The sequence below is a fragment of the Drosophila yakuba genome, chromosome 3R, assembly GCF_016746365.2.
Source record: "Drosophila yakuba strain Tai18E2 chromosome 3R, Prin_Dyak_Tai18E2_2.1, whole genome shotgun sequence".
Classification (NCBI taxonomy): domain Eukaryota; kingdom Metazoa; phylum Arthropoda; class Insecta; order Diptera; family Drosophilidae; genus Drosophila; species Drosophila yakuba.
The window spans coordinates 26,393,921-26,421,731 of NC_052530.2; the positions used below are offsets into that span (position 1 = coordinate 26,393,921).

The following is a 27,811-nucleotide window of genomic DNA, read 5'->3' on the forward strand; positions in this document are numbered from 1 at the left end:
TTATTCAAGTCAAATTGTAATTATATAAAGTAAACATTTTTTAATAGTAAGAAATAATATAGATTTATTTACAAATAATTTGCATTGTATATTGACAATATATTTTCGTTTATTACAAACTCAAGCTGATCATGTTGAAATTAGTTCTTAACTTAGCTGTTCCAATCACCTTGTTAAATTCTAATTACCAGATCAGTAAAACCACATGATTGCCATTTGCCGCCGGCCCGTATAAAAGTCAATTGCTAAATTAAAACATTTCAATAAGTAATGCTAACAACATGAAATCTGAGACCAGCTGAAGTCATTAAACTGCCTCATCGCCCCGGCGAAAATCCGAGTATCCAGCCGCGTCTGAACACCCAACAAACATCAATTTCGCCGCCAGCGATGATCGAAGGAGGGCGGTAACAAAAAAGGAGGGGCATCCCAGGGAAGCCGATCGCAGACAACAGCAATGTGAAAAACTAATCAAAGCAGAACTCATTAAGCATAGTAAAAAATTATGCTATTGTAATAAAATGGTTAAGGCGAAGCCGAAATCGCGCTGGCAATCGAATTAAACGGCCGATGGCCAAAAGGCAAACAAATTGCAGGGAAATCCCGGCCCTGCGCATCGGGCTGCAAGTTAGTTTTCATCGATAGCGAATTTATTATGCAAAGCAGAAGCGGTGAAAGATCAAAGCGCAGCGATAGCAGATAACACGCTTGGCTGTCCGTTCGCACTGAAAGAAGTTTTCAGTTTTAATTTTGAGTAAGGGAAATGGTTTTGCAAAAAGGTATATTTAACTGCTTAGTCAGACAAAGATTTCATTCGATTATTCATTTAAATACATCATATTTTTTGTGCCCAGTTAGCTGTTGATAATTTGGTTTTACAAAAGAAAAGATACATTTTAAATTTTTATGCAAATTAAGTTTTCAGTGCTGGGGGTTGGGGATGACCCCCGCGATCGCAGTGCGACTAGGCAGGCGGCCCTTTTTTGCCGCACAAATAGATTAGTTTCACATGGCCGTGGAGCTGGGGTTTCAGGGCGCCATAATGCACACAGAGGGCCGCCAGGCGCTGGCCGCCGCAGAAGTTATGAAAAATTAATAATAATGTCGAATCGATTGATTTCAGAGTGGGCCGCAGCCGGCACCACCGCACCATCGAGCTATCGAACCACCATGGCAAGAGCACCACCTAGACGGCTGGTCGTCGTCACCACCATCGTCGTCGTCATCGTTGAAAGCCGGCCTCCGAGGATTGAGGATCTGAGGATTGTCTTGGCCAAGTCCCAAGATCCAGGCGACCCCGGGGCGTCTGCCCGGGTATCTTGTTCTCGCTCTCTTTGGGTGTGTGTGGAACTGTAACTAAATAAGAGGAATGAGATACTAGAGGCATAACGAAACACTGCATACCCTTTCTTACATTTTATTTTAGAACTGAAATGGATAATTACAGAAATATAATGTTTATTACAGAAATTACAAATGTTTTCTCCACGATTCCTACAAAACTCCAAAAGTTGTTGATTAGTATTTAAGTACCTACGCAATTTTGCAATCTTAAACATTAAACCTTGAAAACATTCAATAAAATTATATTCACCAGCTTTTATTATTTTTAACATTCAATATTAACTTTGTAATAAAAATTTTAGTTATAAGACATTTGTTTTAGTAAGTCAACCATTACCTCGAAGAGCTTTATATACCCTTGCCCATCCGCATTGCCATAAAAAGTGAAATATTTTCTGTAAGCTCACTTAGCGCCTCGAGCCAAAGTCGTACATTTTCATCACCAGGCCGGGAACAGGATCAGTCTCCTGGGCGAAGACACAAACAGGCAGTTCATAAGCCAGGTTCTGGCCAAGTTGCGGCCAAGTTGTCGTCGCCGTCGTCTGGCGGCTGCAAACGTTTTATGGTCTGCGCCCTGGTCAAGTGATGCATTTTTCATGACCAGTTTGTACGATTTCCTTTCCGCAAACGCATCGAGCATTTTCATGTAATTCAATTCTGAATTTTCCCGCTTTGCGCTCCTTTGTTTTTATTTTCTTGTGGGCGATCATTGGCCCGAGCCCGATGTGTTTACAATTCTATTGGCCCTGTGCCGGAATGGGATATTGGTTTCGAAATCCGAATCGGCTGTGGGGGATATTGAGGACCCAAGACACCGCTGCGTTAACATGACTTGAGTCTAATGAAATACGACATTTGACTCGTGCTGGGGCTCTGGCTCTGGCTTACGTTTTATAGGCGTGGGACTGCTCTGGGCCAAAATAGTCAGGAGACACAAAGGAAGGCTCTAATGGGATACAAGCAATGTGGAGCAGCAGTCTAGCACGGGAAGAAAATATTTTAATTAATTTAAATGGCATATACATATATCTTTAACAGATATATATCTTTAAAAGAATATATAATCTATTTTCCGATTTGACTGTCAGCGATTAAATTAAGCACAAATGCTGATATAAATTATAAATTACTGACTGCAATTGGAATTCTTCTTATAAATAATATATATTAGCTTTGCTTGTGAAAATCATATCATAAAGAAATACAATAAAATGCTTAATCATTTTATTTAACCTTTTACTTCATTAATGCTGGAATAAGTTGTACATATATTTCTTTAAGTAGTTTTAGGAAATGGGTATTCTTCTACATTCCCGGTACTTCCAGCAATTATTTGGTCAGATCATTGCCGATCGGTTAAATCAAAAGTCCCGAATGCAGCGCGTGCCTGACTGACTGACTTCCGCCATGCATGGCCATGTCGAGTGTTTGACCCAAAACATTTCGATGCGGGATAGAACATTGTGTTACCTTTTCACCTAGTTAATATTCAAGCCGTCTTCCGATAGTCCCGACGTGTTTGAGTCACCAACTGAATGACTCGTTCCTGAGCCACGCGACCGCCAAGAGTTCAAAAAGCAGGCCGAAGGTCTTAACTACGAGTTGATATATGTCTAACCCAATGACTCATCACAGCTGGTTAGTTTTTCTTTTTGTAAATCTCTGTGGATTATACAAAGTTATTTTACTTCCAAATATTTAGTTTCCTTGGGAAACATAGTTGCAGGATTTGTATTTTTCCCACCTTAGCACATATGCAAATCTCACCCATTAAAATTAATGAACAAATTAAGGCAATAAATTATGCCAAAATATCAATAAACTGTTCCCAATTCGGCATGGCTGGCAATTAATATAATAATTTGTATTCAATTGTTGGACTCTTGCTGTCTTACACCTCCACAAATCGATTTGGCTAATCGAATATTCATTGCATATAACGCACGACTTGTTTATGCTTCGATTGGTTAAATGGTAATTTCCCTACAAGTTCCATAGCCAAAATTCTTAGCCACCAAGTAAGAAAAGCAGAGAAGAAAGACACGAGTCCTGTTCCCAAGTCATTGACAGCAATTTGATGTTAAGTATGTCTGCCAATGATTTCGAAAGTCGTGATTTATTCGACTATTTAGGCCAGACATTTCAAGAAAACACAAAAAAAGTACCAAATTAAATTGTTTTAAAACTCTTCGTATTTGAATTATTCATTACAATATTCTGGAAGAGGGACCACATTTAGCAATCTACATAGTTTGTCAACCAAAGTGTTGATAATTTTTAAAAACTAATAGCAAGAAATACATATCAATATCTATCACCCATCGTGATTAAAACGTTCTACATTTTCCACAATTATAATCAATCTACATTTTCAGACCAAAGTAGTTTAGCTAATCGAATGCAATTAAGCGGAATAGTCTACGACTAAGTTACGCTCACACACAAGCGCGTAAAAAATGAGAAATCAAGAAAAATCGGGTAAAATCTGATTGCGATTGGCTCGCACAGTTTAAGCCGCCTTTTGTGTTGACCACAAACTACGAAAGTCAAGCCGAAGCAAAGCGAAAGAGGGAAAAAAAATTGTAAATAGTTTTTAAACAAGCATAGCCACAGGCAACCAATCAACGAGCAGCTCAACACACACTCACGAACTCAAGTATGTGTGTTAGCCAAATAAATGAGCAGAGTTGCCAGCATATCCTGAAGTTGGCCAAAGTGTTGGCCCAAGCTGACTAAGCCTACGACTTAACTGGAAATTATGTAAAATATTCACTGATTATATCTGTATTTCCCCCATTGCGAGCCAAGTTCGGTTTGTTTTATTATAGTATTTATCGGGCTTAATTGATTTATGGCTAATTTGAATAGATTTACAGCTGAGTGGGCAACGAAAACCGGCAAGAGCGCCCCGCTGTGTGTTTGATTGTTTACCTGTTGTTGGTGTTGAAAGAGGCGTCTACAAAATGATCGCTTCGCTGCTTGTATTGGTCAGTTGGCCAAATCGTTGAGAGTGTGCGTTAACTTGTTTGTGAGCAGCGGAGCATGATGAGGTGGAGTACACTGAACCGAAATTTGAGGCATTAAAAAAAATATAAATTGTGTTATCATAACTGGTAGTTATTAAAAGCTAAAAGTAACTTCAAATTCTTCAATCAATATTATTGATATCAGCAATATAAAAAAAACATACTATACCTTGTTTTGCATAATATAAAAACAAAATCATTTAATTTGCTTATATAAAATATAAAAATAGTTCAAATGCAATGCGTTTCCTGCATTCCAGCTTTAATTCGACATACATTTAGAGGTATCTAATTTATTACACTTATGAACTTAATGAGATTAAATAGTATACACTTATTGTAGCGGTGTATGATCAGCATTCTCATTGGACGAGCACTCCGCTTGGCACCAACACATTAGCAGTGGCGAACAGGGACATGCAGAGCCCGGCTTGGGATGTTGGCCAGATCGGCAGACTGGCTGAAACTGAACGAAAGCCACCTTACCTGTTTCGAAATCAAGTTTGCCGCTTCTGTGTCGCTCCGGTGATCCGCACAGAAAGGTGCACGCGCGCATTCAACACGGTTGTGTGGCCCTCGATCCGAGGTTCTTGTGTGATTTTGTGGATTTATACGATCGGAAACGGAACGGAACGGATTTGCTTCAGCCCCAAAGACCCAGAGGTGCTGAGCCATAAAGCCGTCGGTATTTTATTAAATTGTGATCGCCAATTGCCAATTGGCAGTTGGCTTTGCTATCGTCGGGCCTTAAGTTAATACTCAACGCGATATGCTGTGCGTCATTCGGTCCATTTGATTTGCAAATTATAGCCGAGTCTTTCTCGAAAAGAAACCCCATAAATCTTGATTTAATCAAAGTGATGAATATGCAATGATTCTATGAAAATACCTATGCAAAAGGCCAATGTAAAGATTAGGCAATAATCAAAGCTAATAGTGTGCAATAGAAACCCCACATGGAATCTAATGATATAAGTAAATAGTCTTACACATATCTAAATAAATCAAATAAATACAAGTTATTGATAAAGTGTCAAACATTGTGGCGGAACGAAGTGAATTATTAAATAATCATTTATGCCAAATGCTATTGGAGCTAGCTCTATAACCAAATGGATATCGCAAATTGAATCTTTCGAGCAGAGAGGTAAGTTGAGATCAAGGTCCATGCCCAAACCCCCACCCGCACCCAAAAATCGTAATTTACCAATTTCATTATTAACTTTGATAGAAATCAATGACAACAAAATACTTAAAAAGCGAGCAAAACCAAAGCTGTTACCCCAAAAAAAAAATCAAATGCACACAGTCAAAGTCGCGCACAATGAGATATATCTGTGGAGTTCTTCATTTCATTCAATGACTTTTGGTGGTCCCTATTCAAACAACTCCAAACAAATTCAAGCATCGACTCGATGACACTCCAAACGTCAACTCGAACAAATTTTTTTATCTCCGTCGTTTCTGCTTGTTTCCCTTCTCGGTGATAAGTTCACTTGACAATGAGTTGCAGCAAAGACCCAAAAAGCCAGGCCAAGACGCCGGCCCCGCAGACGGTAGTGAATACTCGAGATGGAAATTTGAAATTCACTCAACAAAACTAATTTCAATTGTTGCACTTTTCGGCCGGGGGCCAGCAGAACCCAGAAGAGATTTTTAAGATTTTTCTTGGCGCCATCACAAGTGCCCTGGAAATGGTCCGAGTTTGCTTTGAGTTATAGGAAAAGTGATAGTGGCATGATTCTGTTTTAGCCAGATAGCATTTGGCCAGGGAAAAGTGGCACCAGTTGGGTATACAAATACTTGTTAAAAGATGTAGGTCACAGCACTAAACAGTTTGTATGAAATTAATGAATTTAGAAATCCAACTAACAGCTTAAATTTAATTTCAAATAATGCTATTGGACTTACATATAAAACACAATAATTAATATATTTAATATAACATTTTCGACGCACATAATAGAGCAATGATATAAATTTGATATATTCATTAATTAAATAAATTTTTTAATATGAAAATTTTACCTGAATAGAAGTAACGAAGTAATAAAGCATTACTGTGAATTCAGATTGACACAAATTTGTTTACACAAAGACATTCAGATTTCCCTTTTCAAGAAAACATTTACAGGCCTCGGTCGCTTCTTAGAAAGCCAAATCTTAAATTGATTGATCATTATTTAAGACTTAACGCGTTTCAAATGTGATCAACACAGATCCTAGCCCATCGAATGTTTAGTATTTGTGTTGTAAGACATTTCATTAACCCCTAGTTACTTATCCGCCATCGGAGAGCGAAACGCCAAGCAAATGCTATAAATCATTTTCAACTCCTTATGCAATCGAAGTGGCCAAATAAAAAATACGTCAAAAGCGCCAACTCATCGGAGGGCATTGGGGATACTCCGAGCTGCGAGCTGTGAGCTGTGAGCACAGCGAGCAATTGTTCAAATGGGCAATAACAATACAAATCAGTTCCTTCAAAATATGCTTTTTGTGCCGCACACAATTCAAACAATATCTTGAACTATTTCCAACGTATGGAATATACAAACCTAATCAACAATTGTTGTTCCATTTCATTAGCAAATCGAATGGGTAGAGTCTGCAGACTTTCATTAAGATCCACATATTGATTGATATTATCATTTCTTTCCATTGTGATTCGCTTAAGGTTTTGGCCAAATATCCGTGACAATAAGAAACTCAGTGCTGAAAACGCCTTGTCATTTCTGCTTTTAGAATTGGTAACAAATATTTGCAAACGTGCGATCGACGAAATGTATGCGGATAATAAACGTGGCCTAGACAAGGTGACGGCAGCGACCCCGCCCACCCACGCCCTCCAGCAGCAGCAGCAACATCCGCACCAACAGCAGCAGCAACAGCATTTGCAGCATGTCCTGCAACTGCAGCAGCAACAGCAGCAACACCTTCAGCAGCAGCATCACTTGCAGCACCAGATGCATACGCATCATAACTTCCAGCAGCATGAGACGCCAGCAACAGTGTCGCAACAGCAGCACATGCAACAGCAGCAGTCGCAAACGACACAGCAGCAACATGCAACACAGCAACAGCAGCAGCAACAGCAACAACAGCAGCAACAGACAGCCGGCATGTTTACAAGGTAAGTTCTTAGCGCCAACATTCAGTCTTATCTCCGTTTTCACACAGCCACGCATCACAAAACAGCGCAAACATGCAAACTTTTAATTTCAATTTGTTTCGCACGCTTCGATATTTGTCAATTCGAATTTGAAATACGGGGCCAAGTTCGCATTTGGCGACAGCGAACCTCCTTTCGGCCCATTTGCTGCCTGGGCCAAGATTCAGACTCCTTTCCATTTCTTCGTCGCTGTTTTCCTTCTGGATTTTCACTGCTTTTGTTGCTGGTTGGTTCTTCCAGTGCTAGTGCACAGCAAGAAAATTAATTATTTTCAATTTAAATTATTTAAGAATCAATAGATTAGAGAAGGCTACCTAATCGTTAGTTACTTAATGTTATAGATGGTTTAAATAATTGCCTTCAAATAAGTTGCTTTGCTACTAGAATTAGACTTAGTTGGCAACAATTTCTGAAACAAACTCCTTTTTTCTCTGTGTAGTGATGCTGCTGCTCCTGCTGCCGGTTTTAATGGCCTCTTGTATTGGCAACTTGTAGTTCGCAGTTATCTGGTCCTCGTAATCTCTCCGGTCGGTCTGCGTACCCGTACCCACAGCGCCAATTCGCGAAGAGCTAAAAAACGCGCAAAATTCACTGCCAGCTAAACTGAGCTGAACTGAGCTGAGCCGAAGATGCTGTGCCATTTTATTTAGCTCCAATTAATTAGTGCTTCAAATGTTTTGCCATAAGTTAAACCCGCACAGTGCGATTGACATTACCACGTTGGCAATCGGACGTCCACGAAGACGACGACGACGACTACGACGACGATGGGGCACCAAAAAAGGCGTCTCCACACCAGAAGCGTCTCCACACAGAATCCCATGGAATCGACGACAAAGTCGGGGAGATGCCAGTAAAGTTAGCCACATCTCCTGGCTGCCGTTGCTTCTGAAATGTGTAAAACTCACGTGTGATGTTGTTGATGGCTCGTTCTTTGTCTGTTGAGATTTTTCCCCCTTTTTTTTCTTCGCTTTTAGTTGGCAAATATCCTGCCTTTGTGTGGGAGATTCTTGGGTAGGTGTTGCCCTGCTCATGCGTTTTTTTTTTTCTTCTTTGGGTGGGTGTCATTTTGCAAACTGTGCCGGATGCGGTACTTCCATTGAAATTAGAGCATTTTGTAGTAGCAACTCGGATGGACCATTAAACGTGCGGAGCTAGTTGAATAATTATTTTGAAGCGTTTTTTAAGGACCAACTAATTAGTGAAAATGTTGTGGTATTTGTAGCCCTGAAAAGCTACAGACATTTTTCACTTACCTGAATGTGATTTCTCTAAGTAACAGATTGATGCTCTTCATTACTGGCTTAAATCAGTTCATTCATCTGAATTTTACGTGACCCATGGAACTATCAATTAGCACGTGGATTTGTTGGAATTCCCAGCCATCGAAAACTAAGCTTCAAACTTTTTTCCATCCAAAAAAAAAAAAAGTTCATTGTTCGCGCGCCGAAGCACGCGCTTCTTTACATTCACAGGCACAGGTTTGTAAAATTTGTGGTTTTTGGAGTAGTAGTAAAATCGGGCGGATTTCTATAAATATTTTCCATGCTCGAACGAGAAATGCCAACAACACGCCTCGCACTGAAACAAACAACCGTTAAACAACGAAAACTATATCAATATGCTCTAAATAATAAATGGCACTAATTAAAACGAAGAAAACCTGGCGTTTGTTGTTTTTAACACATCCAGCCGTAGAGTCAACAAACCTGGCCCCACTCGAGCCACCACAAAAAAAAAACTAAACTAAAAAAAAAACTAAACTACAAATCGAAGAAAAGGTAAAAGGAAGCCAAGGAAAAGTTCAGATTCACAGTCAAAGCCAAAGATACATTTGTGAAGTGCATTTGTCGGATGCTTCCTGAGTGAACTGAGTGAAACTAACCGAAACCGTTGCGTACGGATTCTGTTTGAGTTTGAGCTCGTATTTGCTTTCGGGCCTGCGCCGATGGTGTTAATTTTGGTAATTAGCATGCCGCGGACATTTGGCTAAGATACAATTTCGTTCGGGTATCTGTAACACACTGCACGGGGTCTAGCTCTGGTAGCAATTTTATGCTGCTAATTTCATTAACACATTTCACGAGAAAAGCGATCAGCCGAGCGAACGGAGCTATTTGCCCAACTCGGCCATCGGTGCAGTAAATGCTGCACTAGATCTCAGTATGCACAATGCACTGCGAAAGATTCTATGAAACTGGTCAGAGATATTTAAGCTATACATATGAAGATCTATATAGCTTTAGAGTGATTTATCGCTTAATATTTGAATATTGCTACCTTGCAACTAGTTTCTATAGTAGTTGCCAAACCTACTGGCATTATCATAACTAATAATATTTGTGTATTTCGAAGCGAGTTTCCCCGAATTGGTTTTCTCGCAGTGCCCGACTTCCGTTATCGTCAAATTGTTTAGATCAATATTTGGTGACGCGAGTCAAAATCGATTTCGGTATGCAGCCCAATGACCAGGCATTATCTGTCGGATTTGAATCCAAAGCCATACGAAACGCTGAGCAAATAAGTGCGCCACCTTTGCCGCGGGTTCAGGCCAAGATCGATGGAGTTGCCCTGGGGCTTACCAAATTATTTAGTTGCGGCATCCCTGTGCTAATTGCCTGACGGTAAAGTGCAACGGCAGCAAACCATCAATCCCGAGAGTTCCAAGCCGATGAGCTATTCCATTCCATACCGTACCATACCATACCATACCATACCATACCATACCAGACGAGACCAGACCAGACCAGAGCAGAGACCATACCGTAGTTGGGGTAATTTCTGGCCAAGCCACCGCCGGGCACAAAGTATACAGAGTGATCCAGCGATCGATCCAAGAACCAAGTCATGGGAAAATTTCCGTACACACACAATTTGGGGCTTGGCTTACGGGCGGAGGAAGAAAAAACTCAGTTTCGCACGCAAATTAAGATAATCGAAAGCAAATGCACCAACGGTAGCCGCTCTCCATGGTTAGGCTCAGACTACAAAAAAAAAAAAAAAAACCGAAAAATGAGAAAAAAAACCTAAAGAAGAAAATCAGCAAAAAGAAACGGGTTTAGTACCCGGTAGCAACAAATCATAAAAATATGAAAAATTATGCGGCGGCGTCGGAGGAGATTCGCAACTCTCAACTCGCAGCGCCCGCAAATGACGATGTCCAAGAGCCAATCATCGAAGTGTGCTTTTGGCAGTCCATCATTAAATTGTGGCTAAGATTCCAATCAAACATACAAGAGCATCAGCAGAGCATCGAACGGCAGACGGTAGCAGCTTGATTTCATTTCTTTTCAGGCATTGAAATCTCAGCTGCGGTCCGTCTGTGGTTTATTTTCGGTGTGGTTTGCTGCTGCACGGTGGTGCCCCATTGTGGGGCAGAGTGTGGTGTGGCATGGATCGGTGGTGGTGTGGTGTGGTTCGCATTTTTGAAATATATGCGTCAAAATAAACACAGTAGCTGCCCGCCAGACTTCTTTATGAGCTTTTGAGAGCAGTAAATTATATGGCTGCGATTTACGGACACACAGGCTCGTAAGTAAGCTAATTGATTGAGATAATTGAAGGATATTTGTATCTTTCTGTAATTCATCTTCAAAGCAAAGTGGATTACTGGGAAGTGCAATTGTAAGCAAGCTAGATTTTGAAATAACGTTTACTTGTTTTATTAATAATTTTATCTATTTCTTATGTGGCAACATTACAATTTTGAATTGCCTCACAGAGCGCAGTTTTACAAGCTTTACGTCGTAATTTTGAAACCATTTTATAACCATAAAACCCGAGTGTAGACCGCAAAACACTTTATGCTCACCCGGGGCCACTTTTACCTATTGGCCTGGCCATATAATTTGGCCAAAGGCCGCTGAGCTGCCCATGGTTATTAGATGGTTGGCCTTTTTGTCCGGCTCCTTTTTTTCTGTGCTAAACGTCGCCCCGATGCTAATCTGTAGGTGTGCGTTTGGCAAAAGGTATCGATTACTGCGCCACCGACTTACGCAAAACACAATAAGGCACCCGCAAAAGTCCTGCAGACAAAACAAGTGTTTGCAGATGCAAGCTGAACAAAAAAATTCCCAGAAATTCTCGAAAGCGAATCCCAAATGGAATGGAAAGCATTGTGCGGCGCCTGGGCAATTAATTTGCCTGCATCCCGAATACAACCAACAAAAATAATAAAAAAAAAAAACAGAAAACAAAAATAACGCGGTGTGGGTTCAGTTTGGGTTTAGGGTTACCCAAAGCTCCAACTTTGGAGCTGCCCGGCGAACTGCCCATCAGTTTGAGAGGTCTGGCATTCATTATACGCCGTTTTGCACTATTTTTTTTCTTCTTTTTTTTTGTGCGCGCCCAGAGATCTGGACAGAATGGCGAAAAGGGCGGCGACGAAGCGGAGCGGCCAGAAATCATTAGAGCTGCCCGCAAGCTCAATAGCCTGGCCGAACTATATCGTGGGAATATGGCAAATAAACTCGCCCAAATTACACACACACACACATACACACACACACAGCGCTAGGAGAAAATCAAGAAGAAAATGGAGGGTGGGGAGTGGGGGGTGCTCGTAGGGAGTTATCTAGTCTGCGACCAGACAATTCGCACAAGTCAAGTCAGCCGAGGAGAAGACAAGACGCTCCGGGAAAAAGTGCAATAAAAATTTGCGCAAATTTCGTGTTTCTCTTGGCCTGCAATTGGTATTGACTGACTGACTGGCTGGCTGGTTGGTTGGTTGGTTAGTCTGTGGCTAGTGGACTGCGCCGGGATCGGGATCGGATTTGGGATCCTACAACCCGACTGACGCCCCTGATGCATATTAAAACTCGCCTTTGGATTGATACGTGCATTGTGAAAAAACTGGGCTTATCATAAAAAACAAATGCAATGATTTAAAATCGATCTTCTATGAACCTTTTATCTCTTAATGATCACTTCAACTTCAATTCTATTTTAATTAATAAAATTTCATATTAACTTAATATATTGATATATCCTTGAACTTGCACTCTTTTCTTTCTGTGCAGCCCTAGCGGGTGGAGTTCAGCTTGGGGTGGCTTGAGAAGTTCAGTGGTCTTGTGATTTATTCGCTGCCCACATTTTTACGATGGCGCTCTGAGGGCCTGGACCCTCCATAAAAATCAGTCGAAAAGGCAGGATCTCAGCCAGATGCCTCCATAGATGCGCATTTAAAATCCATTTAAGTTAATAGTTTGGCATTATGTTACCCGCTTGGTTTATGTGCTAATTAGTGAGGGATGGCGATTGGCATTGAGATCACTGGAATTGGAATCGAAAGAATCTGAGCCAACAAGATTTGTGCCTAATTTCTGTGGAGCACGTTAAGTTTTCCGTCGCCAGTCCAATGTACCCCATGTATTTTTATCTAGTCAGAGGGCCGAGGACCAGAATTCAGGCTGGACCAGACTTGATTAAGATCTCCTCCACTGCGCCAAAGGATCCCCAGTGGCAGATTAAGCATGTGGCTCCAGGGATTTCAGCCACCGGTACACAGCGATGAGAGCCACCAACACAGTGGCCACTGGATGAACCCACAACGCCTCGCTAAGAATCGTGTTTATGCTTTTAATTAGCAACAACAACTTGTACAGTAGTTGCCACAACGGCGAAACGGCCAACAAGTTGGTGCTACTTAGTGCAGATTTCAAGGTAGCGATAGATATATTAAGAAATGTTGACATGTCTCGCTCACTCAGATAAATTTTGATGTAGATTACAGCCTGCAGTTGGGCTTCCCATCCTCCAACCTCCATCCACTAACATCCTCCACCCGCAACAGCTTTATATATCTGATATATCTCTCCCTGGCCATTAACACGTTTTTTGGATTTTTATTTTCCTCACAATTTACTTTGTTTTTTTTTTTGGTTTGGCGTTTCGGCCATGCATTACGAAAGGCTGATGGCATTATCATATTATCGCCTGCACCACTGGCATCTTGTTTATGATAAATATTTGAGAAACTTATTAATTATGCCACAAATAGCCAGCCAGATAGCAAATCGCAGAAGCCTTTGACATTTTTAAGTAGCTAATTGGGAGAGGAACCTTACCAACTGGATGTGTGGGAGGATCTGTGTGGATGACCAAAGTTGGTCATCAAGCTACCAGATACCAATCAACAGGGGGTCAAGAAAACAGCAGCAGAAAAAAAATGGCATATGTTTTATGGTATAATATAAACTTTCGGTATAAACGTGGACATGTTAAGTTTGGCAATTAATCACTCGTACTGTAGGTATCTAGATTTATTACAAACGAATAAGATTTCCTCAAAGAAATAGAGTTTCGGCATTTTTTAGATAGTTCATTCTCTGGTTGACCCTTCACCGCGGCCCACACAATCCAACCGCCCAGCTGAAAGACCCAAACATATATGTCAGTTGGAGCAGAAGTGAGCGACTCGCAATCGCAGCATTTAAATCAATATTCATTTTAATTGTACAAATCACCTTGACTTAAATGCGCGCCAGTTCGCCAGTTTGCCAGTTGGCCAGTGAGTGAGTGCGAGCCACTCGACCACTCAATTTCGATTCTGGGCCCTGGCTAAAATCTGTTCTATTATGGTCTACTACGATTGCGATTGGTCAAGAGTGAATGAATAGGCCTGAAGCATGAATATATTTCAAAAGCCAGAAGGCGAACGAAGCGTTCGATTTGGTCTTGGATTCTGTTTCTTTTTGAGATCTCTTTTTTTTTGTTTTCTTCTTGGTTTTGTTTTATTGCATGCCTCTGAAGCGGTTGCATGCAACTCACAGTCACACGGACGCAGTGAGATTGTTTTAAATGTTAACATGGCCATTTAGAGGCAATAACAGCGGCAAAATGGCAGACAAGTCGAACGAGGAAAGCCAAAAAGGCGCGGGCACTTGCTGTTATTACAACAATATTACCAATATTTATCATACAAAAAAATGCTTGCAAAATAATCGCCAACAACAACAGCAACAATGGCCAGGCAAAAGAAAACGTCAGCATAAATAAAAAATACTCATACGCCGCATGCGCCGCAACCGCCGACGACGACTGCATAAAAAGACAAATTTATGATTTATGATTTCAACCTTGTAAATAATATGCTCACAAAAGTACACACACGGACAGTTTCTGTTTCTCAGTTTCTGCTAAACGCTTTGCCCGCTTACTGCCCAAAAGCAGCAACAAAAACAACATTGTGCTGACCAACCTACTTGCACAATTTTTCCGCACAAGGCATGTGGCAAGTGTGCCCCACATCAACCACCGAGCAGCCAGCCAACCACTGCACCACCACCATCACTGCAGCCAAAACCACCGCCACATACCGCTGCTCGTATGATTTTTAAATGCGCGATGAGTTATTTATGCACCGGGCATCGCGCGGCGGTATTTGCGAGCCATCCTTAACCCATTGTGGTCAGCGGATCGAAATGCAAATAAAGTGGTATGGAATAAGTACTGATTGGGCTGGCAATTGAAATTGCGTAAAATGTGGTGATCATATGATGATTAATATGGTAAACTTTATGTGAAATGAATGTAATTAAATTGCGTGAAATTCGTAACAAATTGTCGTAATTGATTATATTTTTAAATCTCCTAATTACCTTTTTATTAGCCACGTTTTCTGAGACACCTAATCAAGTTCCGTATAATACAAAAATATCATGAATAAACTGTTAGCTAGCTTATTTATGTTGTCAGTACGAGTTACCTGCCACTTTGTGCAGGGCAATAAAATGCAATTCCCAATGGGTTAAGAAGCCCAAGAGACATACTTGGAATGGAAACACACAACGGGCCCGAGTGTTGGGCTGTGAAAACATATGCCCGGCCCGGAGTGCTGGATAGTTGTGCTCCATTCGGTCTGTCCACGTCTGCACACTTATTAAGCCGTAGCTGTGAACGAGCCCATATATTCTAATTGTTTAACCATATCCATTTCCATCTATACATATTCCATCTATACATTGCAGATTCGATGCTAACAAATCGACGAAGGGCGCCTCGAAGATGCGACGCGATCTCATAAATGCGGAGATAGCCAATCTGAGGGATCTCCTGCCGCTGCCCCAATCGACGCGCCAGCGCCTCTCGCAACTGCAACTGATGGCCCTCGTGTGTGTCTATGTGCGGAAAGCCAACTACTTCCAGCAAGGTAAGTTTGGTTGCAGCCAATGCCGCCTTCCCGGTTCCAAAGCCGAAAACCCCAACAAAAAATGCATATATGCATGCTGATAATTGGCTGCACGCTGATTGAATATGCATGAGTCATGAGCAGATGGAGATTGCGGCTGTGACTCTGTGATTGTGACTCTGTGCAGCCGCGAAGATTGAGACTGCCGCCGAGTGCAGGACCCACCGCCGTTGCACTTCAAAACTGCAATTGCCAAAATGTCATGCACTTGGCAAAAATATGTTGAGTGCTCCCTAATGCCGTTTCTTCACAAAGTAACTGCTACAGAAAGTTCTTGATCGGGTAGTAAGCAATTGATTAGCACATTAGCACGTAGCTCTTACACTCTTTCATATGATTTCAATTTGCACAAATGAAATGTAAACGCTACTTAAGCACTGTTTGAACTGATAAACTAAAGAAATTAATCAAAGCTTGTGATTTGGGAGAGTCTAAACTCAAGCACTATCCATTTGAAATGCTTTTGAGTTGTCACGATAAGTTTTTCTATCTATGATTCGCAATCAAAAGCTACCCAGTATTTTGGTTCAGTGCAACGCGGACTTTCATTTAAGTCGAAATGAAAAACCGCTAGGCGCATGGCCGCGCTTCGGTTTAAACCAACATCATTCATATGTCGAGTGTCCCTCTATCATGCCCCCAAATGCCCGGCTGAAATTGTTTTTGGCCAAGTAATTGCCGCACCGTCTAGGCACGCACCCAGTTCCAGGCGGGCCAAAATTGCTCGGGGCCCCTTTTGGATCCCCTTGGATCCCCTTTGGAGCCGCTGATCCTCCAAGCCCCCAGAAGCCCACGGACCCATTCCGATCGGTCCCCAGAGGTCCCATCCTCCTTTAATGCGCATGCGCGCAGGTCAACGCAAGCGCAACCGAACAAGATCGTTCGCTCTTTACTTACCTATTTGCGCTGCTATTTTTTTCTTTTCATTTTGGTTTTGTTTCTGTGCTTTTTGTTGTTTTTTGGTTTTTTTGTGGATAATTACGAAAATTGTTTTTCAAATTAGCGTTGTGCGGTACATAGGCCCATAGATAACACACCAGACTGGGGGTAAGTCTTAACTCTCGGCTCGCATCTGAGTGCGCAGACAGAAACGAAACGAAACGGAACGAAAAGTTGGTGGAAACCCATGTGAAACTGTTGCAGATCCGTGGCATACCAGCATCCTGGCACCATACTAAACTGCACTATACTATCTCATCGACGAACTGCAAACTCCTCCAACAGCAAACTGCAAACAGCAAACTGCCAACTGCAAACTGCAAGTCGAGCCAGGCAATTTCACAATTGCAATGGTAACAACGAGCGTCTGCCTGGCATTGCTATAAATATTGCGATAAATCAAAATGTGCGATTTATGTGTTCTACAAATTGCAAAAAATTAAACTTAAGTACTGCTCTTTTCTTTTCCAACCCCAACCCTCAATTCACTCCTCCGCATCCCCACATTCCCATAAGTGTGAGAAATAGTCGGCGTTCTGTGGATCTCGTATCTTTTGGTTATTTGGGTGTGCTTTCGCTGCTGTTGCTCTTGTTGTTGTTGTTCATTGTCATTGCACCGTTTAAAAGCATTTATAATCACAAATTGTGTTAATATTGGCACGCCATCGAAATCGCTTTGTATCTTTGTATCGCCAAGTTCAATGGATTCGTTTGCTCTCCGTCTGAGCGGTGTAGATATGTGGGTGGGTGTGGCTGCTGAGATAGTCGCGATTAATGAAATACATATTTATAAAACGAAATTGAGTTTTCAATACAATGGAGATTCTTTCCGTTCTTCGTTTGTATGCAAGATCTTGAGCCCGGCGGCTTCGATCTCAGATCGAGGACCGTATAATTGGCTAGCATTTAGTAGTGTCGTGTTTGCTAACGAATTTCGCGCAAAAAAGCCATAAAACTGTGAAGTGGTTACATACTAAAAATAGGTTTCGGTTGTGGTGCAAGGTGTTTAAATTCACAATACATCTACATACATATATGTTAATATATCTCCTGAAAAACCCAAATAAGTTCAAGCCACTTCACCCTATGACCTTACATTGAGTTCTGTTCAGCGAGGTAAATATCGCTTACGATAAAGCAACATTCCCTTGCCCTTGTATATTGTATATTGTATATTGTAGCAAAGTGGAAAATCATTGAGCTGGCTGCCACTCCCCTTTTATTTTTATTTCGGCTGATTCAGGCTCGCTGACGACAGACTTCTTGGCAAAACGGATTTCTGAGTATTTTGCCCGGATAGTGGATAATATTAAGGCCCAGCGAAAATCTGACTGCATTCATGGCCTTTCCGTTCAAGTTCAATGAAATTACCAGTTGCGGTTGCTGCTGTTGCAGTTGCTGCTGCTGATGCTGCTGCTGCAGTTTGTTGGTGCGGCTGCTGCGAGTGCTGCTGTTGCCGTGGTGATTGTAGCCTGATGCTGATTTTGTGGCTGTTTCTCTTCGGATTTTGTTTTGTTTGCCAGGTGCGGGAGTATCTCGTAGTGTTTTAAAAATAATTGATCTTGATGCTGCCTGCAGTGCAGCTGCAAAACAGCAATTGCACTCGGCGATCGCAGCCTGATGTTGCTGTTTCTGTTGCTGTTTGCCACTATCGTTGAAGTTGCTGCTGCTGTTGTTGCTATTGTTGCTGTTCGCTCTTAGTGACAATGACACATTTTCCTTTTTGTGATTCACTTGTTTTCGTTAGGCGGCAAACATCGTTTGCTCATTGTATGTAGAATATAATCAATGAATTAACAATCAAATGCATCTAACAATCGCCGTCACAAGTTAGAGAGGTATCGAGTCTATTATTAACAGATAGTTTTTTAATTAGCCAGGCTTTTGCATACAAATTACCGCCATGGGAAAATACTCATATCCACTTAGTGAATATTTTTCAATACCATACTAATACTTCGCATACGGATGTCTTGATCGGCAGGGCGCGCCTGCGCGCAAAACACAGAAAAGGTCAATTAACTTAATTAGCGTTATTTTCATGAAACCGTTTACTCTACCCCTCTCATTGCAGTTTTCAAACGTCACAATGCGATGCATCATCTCCATCATCAGACAGCAACTCCAAATATTGGCTTCTCAAAGGTAAGAAAGCAAAGGTATTATAATTGCATACTTAGTTCAATAATAATTTAGTAAAGTTTGCTGCTCACTTCCTAGGAAATATTCTGCACAATTCATATTCAATCAGAGCGTAATTAGGCAACCGATCAGCGCGATCTGCGTTCATTTACCATATAGCCTCGGCAATTTTCAAACCCGATGACATTTCGATTAAGCTCCCAGGGAACCAAGAGAAACAACTCAATTTAAGCCAATGCGCGGTGACAACTCAACCGAAAGTTCCCGGGAAAACAACTCTATTAATGGCACAAAAGCTGGCCATATCATAAGTCAGAAATCGTTTTGCTCGCCGCCACTTGCTGCGCCAAAAGCGAGAAGAGGAAATCAGCCAAAAGCCAACGGGCCAAACAATAAATGCCCGGGAAAAGCCACAGATTTACAGGAGCAGTCACCAGACAAAACCAAAAACCCAAACCAAACCAAAAAAAAAAAAGAGAAGACAGAAGACAGTAGTCAGTCAAGCTGCCTGGCACTGACTGCTCCAGTCGGGCGAGATTGATCTACATACCTGTGCACACTCGTGACTGAATTAAATACTATAACCACAGTAGGAGTACTACTCATACTCCCCTTTTCGGCTCTCATCGGTGTTTTGTCAACGTGGGTTTAGGCCAGGCTTTTGGGCTAACAATTTATTAGTGCTCAGACGCGAAAATGAATTTGCATTTCCGACACAAGATTCAATTTATGCTTTTTCAACTAGGGGGTGTTGGAAAAGAGGTAGCTTGCCAGCATGATAGGGTGTTTAAATAGGTGCATTTTAAAGTAGATGGTTATTATTAAAGCTAAAATTGAATACTTCTTATATTATAAGTTGATATAGCTTGCTTTCGGATTAAGAACATTTTTTAAAGACATCACCAATCACCCTGTATTCACATACGTATTTGTATTGCAGGCACTCTCCGGCTTTTTGATGATGCTCACACAAAATGGCAAATTGCTTTATATATCGGATAATGCGGCGGAGTACTTGGGCCATTCCATGGTAAGAAACTTTGCGAAAGTTGCGGATTGTTTTTGGGCTGGTTTTCTGTTTCTGTTTCGGGGGCCGAAATTGTTACAATCGTTGATACAAATCTCTGACAAGCGACAACAGGCAAACGACGATGCCTGTCGTCGTCAGAGCATGTCATAGTCTCCTAACAGCAGCAACAGCAGCAACATCAGCAGCAGCAACATCAGCAGCAGCAACATTAGCAGCAGCAACAGCAAACATATTTGTTGCACTTTTTGTGCTGTACTAGTTGCTGATGTTGTTGCTGCTCCCGTTGACAAGTTAGCAACTGTCTAAAGACCTAAAGAGACCCGATTCATTGAGCTTATATAAGTCTGTTGGTTCCTTAAAACAGCCACAGCTCGATGTTTGCCGTGTTGCCCGTGTTTCAAGCTTTGTTTATTGCACGTTTATGCCGCTTAAATAGCAAGGTTATACATGTGCAAGTACATATATATTTATATATATGTATTTACATGCGAGTCTATTTACTTGGCCTTTCACTTTGCATTTGAACCGACGGTTTAAATAAATCTAGCCGACCGAAGCACATGTGACATATCTCCGTTCTACACATAACAGCACCGACATTGACAAAGGTACCAGAGATTAGGCGACCAGGTGATTGTCGGCTCTTCGAAGCCGAAGTCGAAGTCGAAATCGTCGAGTGCCAGTGCCAGTGCCAGTGCAACGGGGCGTATGTGTAATGTCTGTGCCCAACCAAAATTATGCCATAAATCAGAGCCTGGCCTGTGATCCCAGGAATGGGATATGTTCGTGGCCGAAAGAAAAACTTGATCAGCTTCATATCAAAAGGAAACGCTCCACTTGTTTTTTCTCGGCCAGACAACCTTTCATATCAACTATAGTAAATGTTGCACTTCTCCCACTCCGCTAGTCAAAATGCAGACAAGAACAAGGCAACGGCAAGACAGCAGAACCAAAAAAAAAAATAAATAAAAAATTGCAGGAAAAAAACATAGCTAAGCCAATTGGCAACCATGACATTTGACAGCCTTTTGGCCTTTGTGCCGAGCCTTATCAGGAGTTCGGAGGAGCTGAGGGAGTGGAGAACTGGGAGACACCCACCGGCAGCGAAACTAAATGGTCAGTGAAGTTCATAAATTCACTCGTATGCCATGTGTTGGCATAATTACGGGCACAATAAAAACGGAATTGGTGTGCACATGGACAGGCCCAAAAGTGGCTTGCCCAACCTTTTAATTTGTGGCAAGGCTCGGAGTTAGTTAGTGGCGGCAAAAACTGAAAAAAAAAACGGCAGCAGCAGTAGCAGTAGCAGCGGCAGCAACAACTACCAACAGCCAAGTTAATTAACAAACTGCCAAAAATGTCAATAGATCTTGGCAACATTGTGGCTGTTGTTGCTGCTCCTGCTGCAGTTGCTTTTACCATTGCCGATGTTTCTGCTGTTGTTGGGCATCATAATTTGAATTCGATTTTTGCATATTGCCATAACAAGTTGCCATTGTTATGTGTCATGTAGCGACAGTGGCCATAAATAAATTACAAGCACATCGGCTTGCCATTATAAATTGCTCGATCGCTCGATCGCTCTCTCCTTCGCTGTGGCCATAATTGTCAACAATAATAAAAGCTCATGACATAAACGGCCAGCAGGCAACTGGCCACAAACAGCGAAGCCCCACAAAACGGCGATGAGCATGCGAATTTCGTCTAACACATCATTACCAATTTACAACAATTGAGAGAAACGGTATATATTCAATACAGAGCGTTCTATTTATTAATAGTTTATAATTTGTGTTGAATTAATTACATAAATAATTAGCCTTGTCATTGTTGCATCTTGGTCAAGTACCAGACGCTGTTATTTTCAGACCAGTGTAAACCCGTGTTAACCATGTCCCCTTTGCCATTCTCGTTGCAGGAGGATCTGCTGATACACGGTGACTCCGTTTACGATATCATTGACAAACAGGATCACGCAAACATCCAGGCCGAGCTGAATAGGAACGTGCCACCGCAGCCGGGTGGCTCGAGTCAGGCGAGCAGCGGTGGTGCTGGTGGTGCTGGTGGTGCCGGCGACTCAACGTCCAGCAATGGTAGTGCCGCTGGTGCCGGTGGTGCTGGTGGTGCTGGTGGCGCCTCCAGTCTCGAGGGCGAGCATCGCATGTTCCTCTGTCGCATGAATGTTAGCCGCAATGCGCGACGGCAAATGCGTTTCGGCGATCAGAAGGTGAGTGTCAATGCACTGAAAAGAAAACCATCTATAATATATATAATAATATATAATTATAATACAGTTCTGAACTCTGGTTATGATTATATTGATTTTTACATCAAGAAAATGGCTTCTCTACCCATGTTTTCTTCATTTAATATATGTTTGGTAAAATTGAAACTAGTTAATAGCTCTCGCATTTTTTCACCGTGCATTCTTGCGTGGATGAGTAAGCGCGTGTGAGTCTCTGACAGAAATTGATGAATGAATCACCTGGGAAGCGTGTTGCGTGTAACACTTTACCACACTGCAGGCTCCTCCGCTCCAATCCGCCGCTCAACATCGACATCTTGCTTTGCCATGAATTATGCATGAGGGCAGGGAAATGGAGATGGAGTTGCAGTTGAAGTTGCAAGCTTGAAGTTTCGAGTAGAACTCGTAGCATGCGTTTGAGCCGGCGGCCAACTGGTCATACATCTTGCCAACGAGCCTGAGTTTTCCATAAGCTGACAAACGATGACAGTTGATGGGAAACGGGTGGGTGCTGGTGGCATTGCTGGCACTGGTGCTGCAAAAAGACCCCATCCCACCTGGTTTCTTAGCTGCTCTGATTGGCCGCCTCCCTGCGCCATGATGATGATGATGATGATGGTGAAGATGATGATGTGAATAAAACGAGGCGGCCATATGAAGTTGTCTTTCCAGCCATCTCAGCCGCAGGTTGAACAAGACAAGACCAAATCTGTCAACGTGTTGAGCGAAGCGTTGGCTGTGGCAGCAACTCTTACCCGTTTTGGTCATGGATGTTCATGGATGCTCTGTGGGATCTGCTACTGTGCACCATGTGGTGGGCGGTCGCTTCACTTTTATTCATATCTTCGCCGATCCGAGCCGCGTCCATTTTTTTTTCCTCGCTTTTGCGCAGATGTGCAGTGAGCAAAATTATGGAGATAAGCTCAGGCGTTGACAGTTGGCTGAAAACGTTTTTAATTAAGTTGAGTGTTGGCTGTTTAATGAGGTGCAGGAAGTGCTGGCTGTGAGATTTCGCAGGGCTAGCTGTGAGATTTTTTGTGGACACACGTGTGATACGTTGGCTTAGGAAAGGCCATTCACAATAAGGAAGAAAGATTAGATGTTACATTTAGTGGTGTAACAAGCACCTGGGAACTAATGCTGAAAAATAAAACTAATGGAGGCTAACGACACCAATCACTAAGACTGAAACCATTTAAAAATATCTAAAACCAGAATATTCCAAGTGACCTGAGAGTTTTGAATGAGCAATCCATTCCCAGCCTTGCACAGAACATACTCAAGTGCCTAATCTAATCCTAAGCACACTCGACGCTTTAGACCCACATGAACTGAACTGGCGATAACCCGCAAAGTCAGGCCCAGAGTTGCAGAAAATGCAAGCACATTCACTACCAGGCCGGCACTCGTTAATATGCAATAAAAATGGACCAATAAATAATTATGAATGAGGTCAGGCATAGTTCAGAGCTAGTAACCAGTGTGCCAGACGGCCATACCCCATAGACAAAAGGCCCAAAACCCCCAAAAAAAAAAGAAATCGAAATATAAAAAAACAAAAGCCAGGGAAAAAGAGAAGAGACGACGCCGGCAGTGGCGCCTGGTCCCAGTCTAAGGTCGTCTCATTTACCAAAAACCAAAAAAAGAATTGAAGAAAAACAAACCCCACAAACGACTGTGGCGTCTGCGTCATCCGACGGGTTTTTTTTGGGGGATCGGGAGTTTGTTTTTTTTTTTTGGTATCAGGATCGTTGGCTGCATTTGCATTTAAGCAGAAGAAGCTGCGACGGCGGTCCAAAAGCCTCGAAAATGCAATTGCAGTTGGGTCGAAATAAATGCAGGCACGTTTTAATTGGGAGACAATGGCTCCAAGTCGACGAGCCTGAGACTGCCTGGTGAGTTTTTGTTTTTTTTTTTGTGGAGGAGTTGGCATACAAACATTTCTGTGATTGCCTTTTTTAAATTATGGAATCAGAGTAAAATGTCTATGAGAGAGACGATGGCATGCCGGTCCAAAAATGGCCAAAGTAGGTACTCCCAGCTGGCCCCACGTTGGGCGCCAATTTTCGTGGGAGCCGATGTAGAAACAAGGGGGCACAATTGGAGAACAAAGCTAAACGCGTTGCATCTGTGTATTTGCAGGTTGTCCTGGTCCAGGGTCACTATTTGTCATTCCTGCCGCTCTGCAGTCGCAACGAGCCCGTCTTTTTGGCCACCTGCACTCCGATTGCCATGCCCGAAACCAGGGAGTGTGTGGTGCAAGGTGCCACCAACGTCTTCACCACCATCCATTCGATGGACATGAAAATAGCCCATATCGATAAAAAGTGAGTAGCGGCGATAAATGGGAATGGGGAGTTAGCATTAACGTTGAATTATTTTTATCGTTTTTTTATTGCTTTCAGTGGCGAGTTTCATTTGGGCTATGATAAGTCGACTCTGCAGGGCACATCCTGGTACAATCTGATCCACAGCGATAATCTGACGGAGGCGCAAAAAAAGCACAGCTTAAGTAAGTGGCTATTTCACACACTTTTAGCTACTTAACATATTACTCTTAATAATTGATTGCAAATGGTGAATAAAACTGCCTATAAGCCATAAGAAAAGCCATATAGTTTCTATTAATACAAAATACATATTTAATTAATCTATAATACAGCTTAATTTATTCAAAAGAATTCATAAGACATAGGCTTCGGTAAAACCTTCCTATGGCGTGGATTTTTCCAATGGAAGTCGAATAAACGTATTTAAATAAATATTACTTTAAACCAGTTAAACCACAAAACCCCTAAGACGAATAAAAACATTTTTTAAGTCGACTGCTCTTTCTTATACCTAAATTCTAAACGTATATATTTGTTAACTTTTTCAGTTATCCAATCGGAACAAGATCGCAGTTGTATTCTTCTAGTACGAATGCAGAGATCCAGTGGAGAATACACGTGGGTACACGTGGTTTTACAAGTGCGAGATAGTCCCGACTCCACGCAACAACCTGTTATCGTGTGCACAAATCAAGTACTCAAGTAAGTTTAAGTATCTTTAATACAAATTAAAATATTATTAAAAATATGTGTTGAAACGTAAAAGCATAATTTAGAAATATTTATTAGAAGACAACGTATATTTATTATATTTTTGCAGTGATCGAGAGGCCTCAATAATGCTGGCCAACTCCTGGCTGTATCACTACTATACCGTCCAGTCGAAGATCCAGTTCGGCATGCCGCTGGACAGTGGCATCCGTATCCCACCGGGAACTCCCTCCAGCGGCTACTACAGTCCCCACTCATCCCATCCACCGGCCACTCCAGGTGGCGCAACACCCAATTTGGGCATAGCCAGTAGCTTTGGCACCCACCACACCCATCCACACCACTCGCACCACCCGCACCACCACCATCATCACCACCATCCGGCGACAGCTTACCACCACCATCCGCATATGGGTACTTATGGTGGAGTCTATCATGCGAAGGCAGCCATCGAGCTTAAGGAGGATCAGCCGCTGTTTTGTTTTCAGGAGCCCGTCGACTACAGCCAAGTGAATAGCCACGTTAATCCTCCGAATGCCACAAGTACTCCCAATCCGCCTACCTCCAAATCGACCACGCCCCCACCGCCCAAGAAGCGGGCTCGCAAGCTGGAACCACTCTACTTGCACGCCGAACGTTCTCCGGCGGCGGCGATAACTCCGGAACCGGATTGCTATGCCATCCATACTCATCCGGCTGCTGCGTATGCCACCTCATCGGTGGTCAGCAGTGATGCTTCAGTTATATATGCCACCATAGTGCCGACGAGACCGAGGCTACCCAATAAATCACTGCCCCCGGATCCGGCGGATTTTATAGAGCAATGGAACCCCAGTCCACCCTGGTCGGAATCGGCGCAGAAGGCTTCGTTGGATAGCTTTGGATCCTCCCACGAGCTGAGTCCTTGCATCACGACCACGCCCCCCACGCCCACGAGTGCCACACCGCATCAAAGTGGCTTGGGCAGCACCCAGACCATAGGACCTGCATTTAGTTTTGAATGGATGTCGGATCCTTTGGTACCGGTCACGTACCAGCAGTGGCCACCAACCGGTGACCATCATCAGCATCTTTCGCAGCACTTGAGCCAGAGTCAAAGCCACCAAAATCCCCTCCAGCAGCAGCAGCAGCAGCATCAGCAGCAGCACGAGCAGCTTCTACTTGGACAACAGCCGCATCTCCACCAGCAGCACCAGCACTTAGCACTTCATCATGGACGTGGGGAGCACTCCCTGGAGGGGGAAAGTCAGGGGGTGGTGGTGGTGCCACCGATACCCATTTCGATACCGATACCAACGGCCACGGGCCATGGGGATGCCGGCGAACCGGTTGAGGATAGAGGTTAGTATTAAGTGTGTATTGATTTGTTTTTTTTTAAGTTTCTGGCACGATTTCCAAAAAACTGCGGCCAATTGGCACTCGATCGCTAAGTAATTAAGGCCGCCAAAACAAAGCCGAGAACTAGTAAAAGGCATCTTAATTATTGATAAGCTATAGGCTTCCGCCAAGCACATGCCACGCTTATGCTAATGCCTCCTCCGCCCTTCATCACATATATATATCTATCTATATGTATGTATGTATGTATATTGCAGATCCCAAAAATTAGTGACCGACCAGCAAAGCTTGGAAATACCCAGTGATCAGAGATCGGGTATCGGAGATGGGAGATGGGAGATGGGATATTTGCCATGGCGGCCAGGTGATAATCACACTTAAATTAATTGCCACTTGTCATCTTAGCGTTTAAATTATTTTTATCTAACGAAGGAAACACAACACAAAACACATTCGTTTCTCGATATAACAGCTAATTTAAGCGATTCCCGCATAGCCCTTTTTGTTTTCCAATTTCCCATTTTGTATGTGCAATCTTGAAGAAAAACAAAAACACTTAAAAATAAGTATGAGTCTATGAAAATAGCGCTTGGAAATTAGTTTTCAGTTTTGCGATTGGCCCGCAAAATGTCGAAACAGAAGCGAAAATACACATAGGCCATGCCAAGAGAGCTCTATTAGTTGTAGCGTTTTTAACAGCGTCATTTTTATGGCGCGTGCTTAAAGTTTTTTTACGATTATTCGTATTTCTGTATCGCGTTTAAGTAACTTTGCAGATACATATGTACGAGTATATGTGCATCTAAATCATTTTAAATCTAGGTTAATTATATTATTTTATTTATTAAACACTTATTTATACACCTATTTATTACTGTGCTTTCGTATTTTGCCTATTGAATAAACAAACTTGTAAAGTATATACGTTTGAAGGAAATTCCAGAAGTTGTTTCATTTCAGTGGGAGTATAGAAAAATAAATTATGTCATAAAAGGGGACTATAAAACCTGCACAAAATGAATGCTTGCTTAATGGGCAATTATATAATTTCTATTGCCAATAAACTTTTAAGCTCTATAAATTCCTATTAAGTCGTAAACGTTTAGGTATTTTGCGACTTATTTGTATGAAATTTAGCAATTTGCATTTGTGCATTTTGAAAACAAAAGGCGCCCACCAAAAATGGAGATTTATTTAGAGTGCCATTAGCCCATTAGGCTTAATGAGCCTGACTTGACCTAAATCCCCACACATATGTATCATAAACAAGGCGAATATCTCAGCAATGTGTCTTTAGATCACTGATCATAACATGATTACCATAATGACGCGATGGGAAAATGTCA

The 27,811-nt window shown here is 42.2% G+C and overlaps 1 protein-coding gene across 1 annotated transcript; it reads left to right on the plus strand.

The window, feature by feature from the left end:
- Window positions 1-4,888: 4,888 nt before the first annotated feature.
- Window positions 4,889-27,282, plus strand: LOC6538412. The gene is made up of 11 exons (XM_002098900.4): window positions 4,889-5,517; window positions 7,116-7,503; window positions 15,510-15,691; window positions 18,744-18,814; window positions 19,752-19,841; window positions 21,760-22,068; window positions 24,229-24,413; window positions 24,492-24,598; window positions 24,965-25,118; window positions 25,237-26,468; window positions 26,723-27,282. The coding sequence occupies exons 1-11, from the start codon at window positions 5,448-5,450 to the stop codon at window positions 26,734-26,736; spliced, it is 2,802 nt and encodes a 933-aa protein (XP_002098936.2). The 5' UTR covers window positions 4,889-5,447; the 3' UTR covers window positions 26,737-27,282.
- The last annotated feature ends 529 nt before the right edge of the window (window positions 27,283-27,811 follow it).

Bases quoted from the DNA above. Each gene is read 5' to 3' on its own strand.
- LOC6538412 (XM_002098900.4), top strand. From the start codon at position 5,448: ATGCCAAATGCTATTGGAGCTAGCTCTATAACCAAATGGATATCGCAA. The intron at 7,504-15,509 runs GTAAGTTCTTAG...TATACATTGCAG, and splicing joins ACAGCCGGCATGTTTACAAG to ATTCGATGCTAACAAATCGA. The intron at 24,599-24,964 runs GTAAGTGGCTAT...TAACTTTTTCAG, and splicing joins GCAAAAAAAGCACAGCTTAA to TTATCCAATCGGAACAAGAT.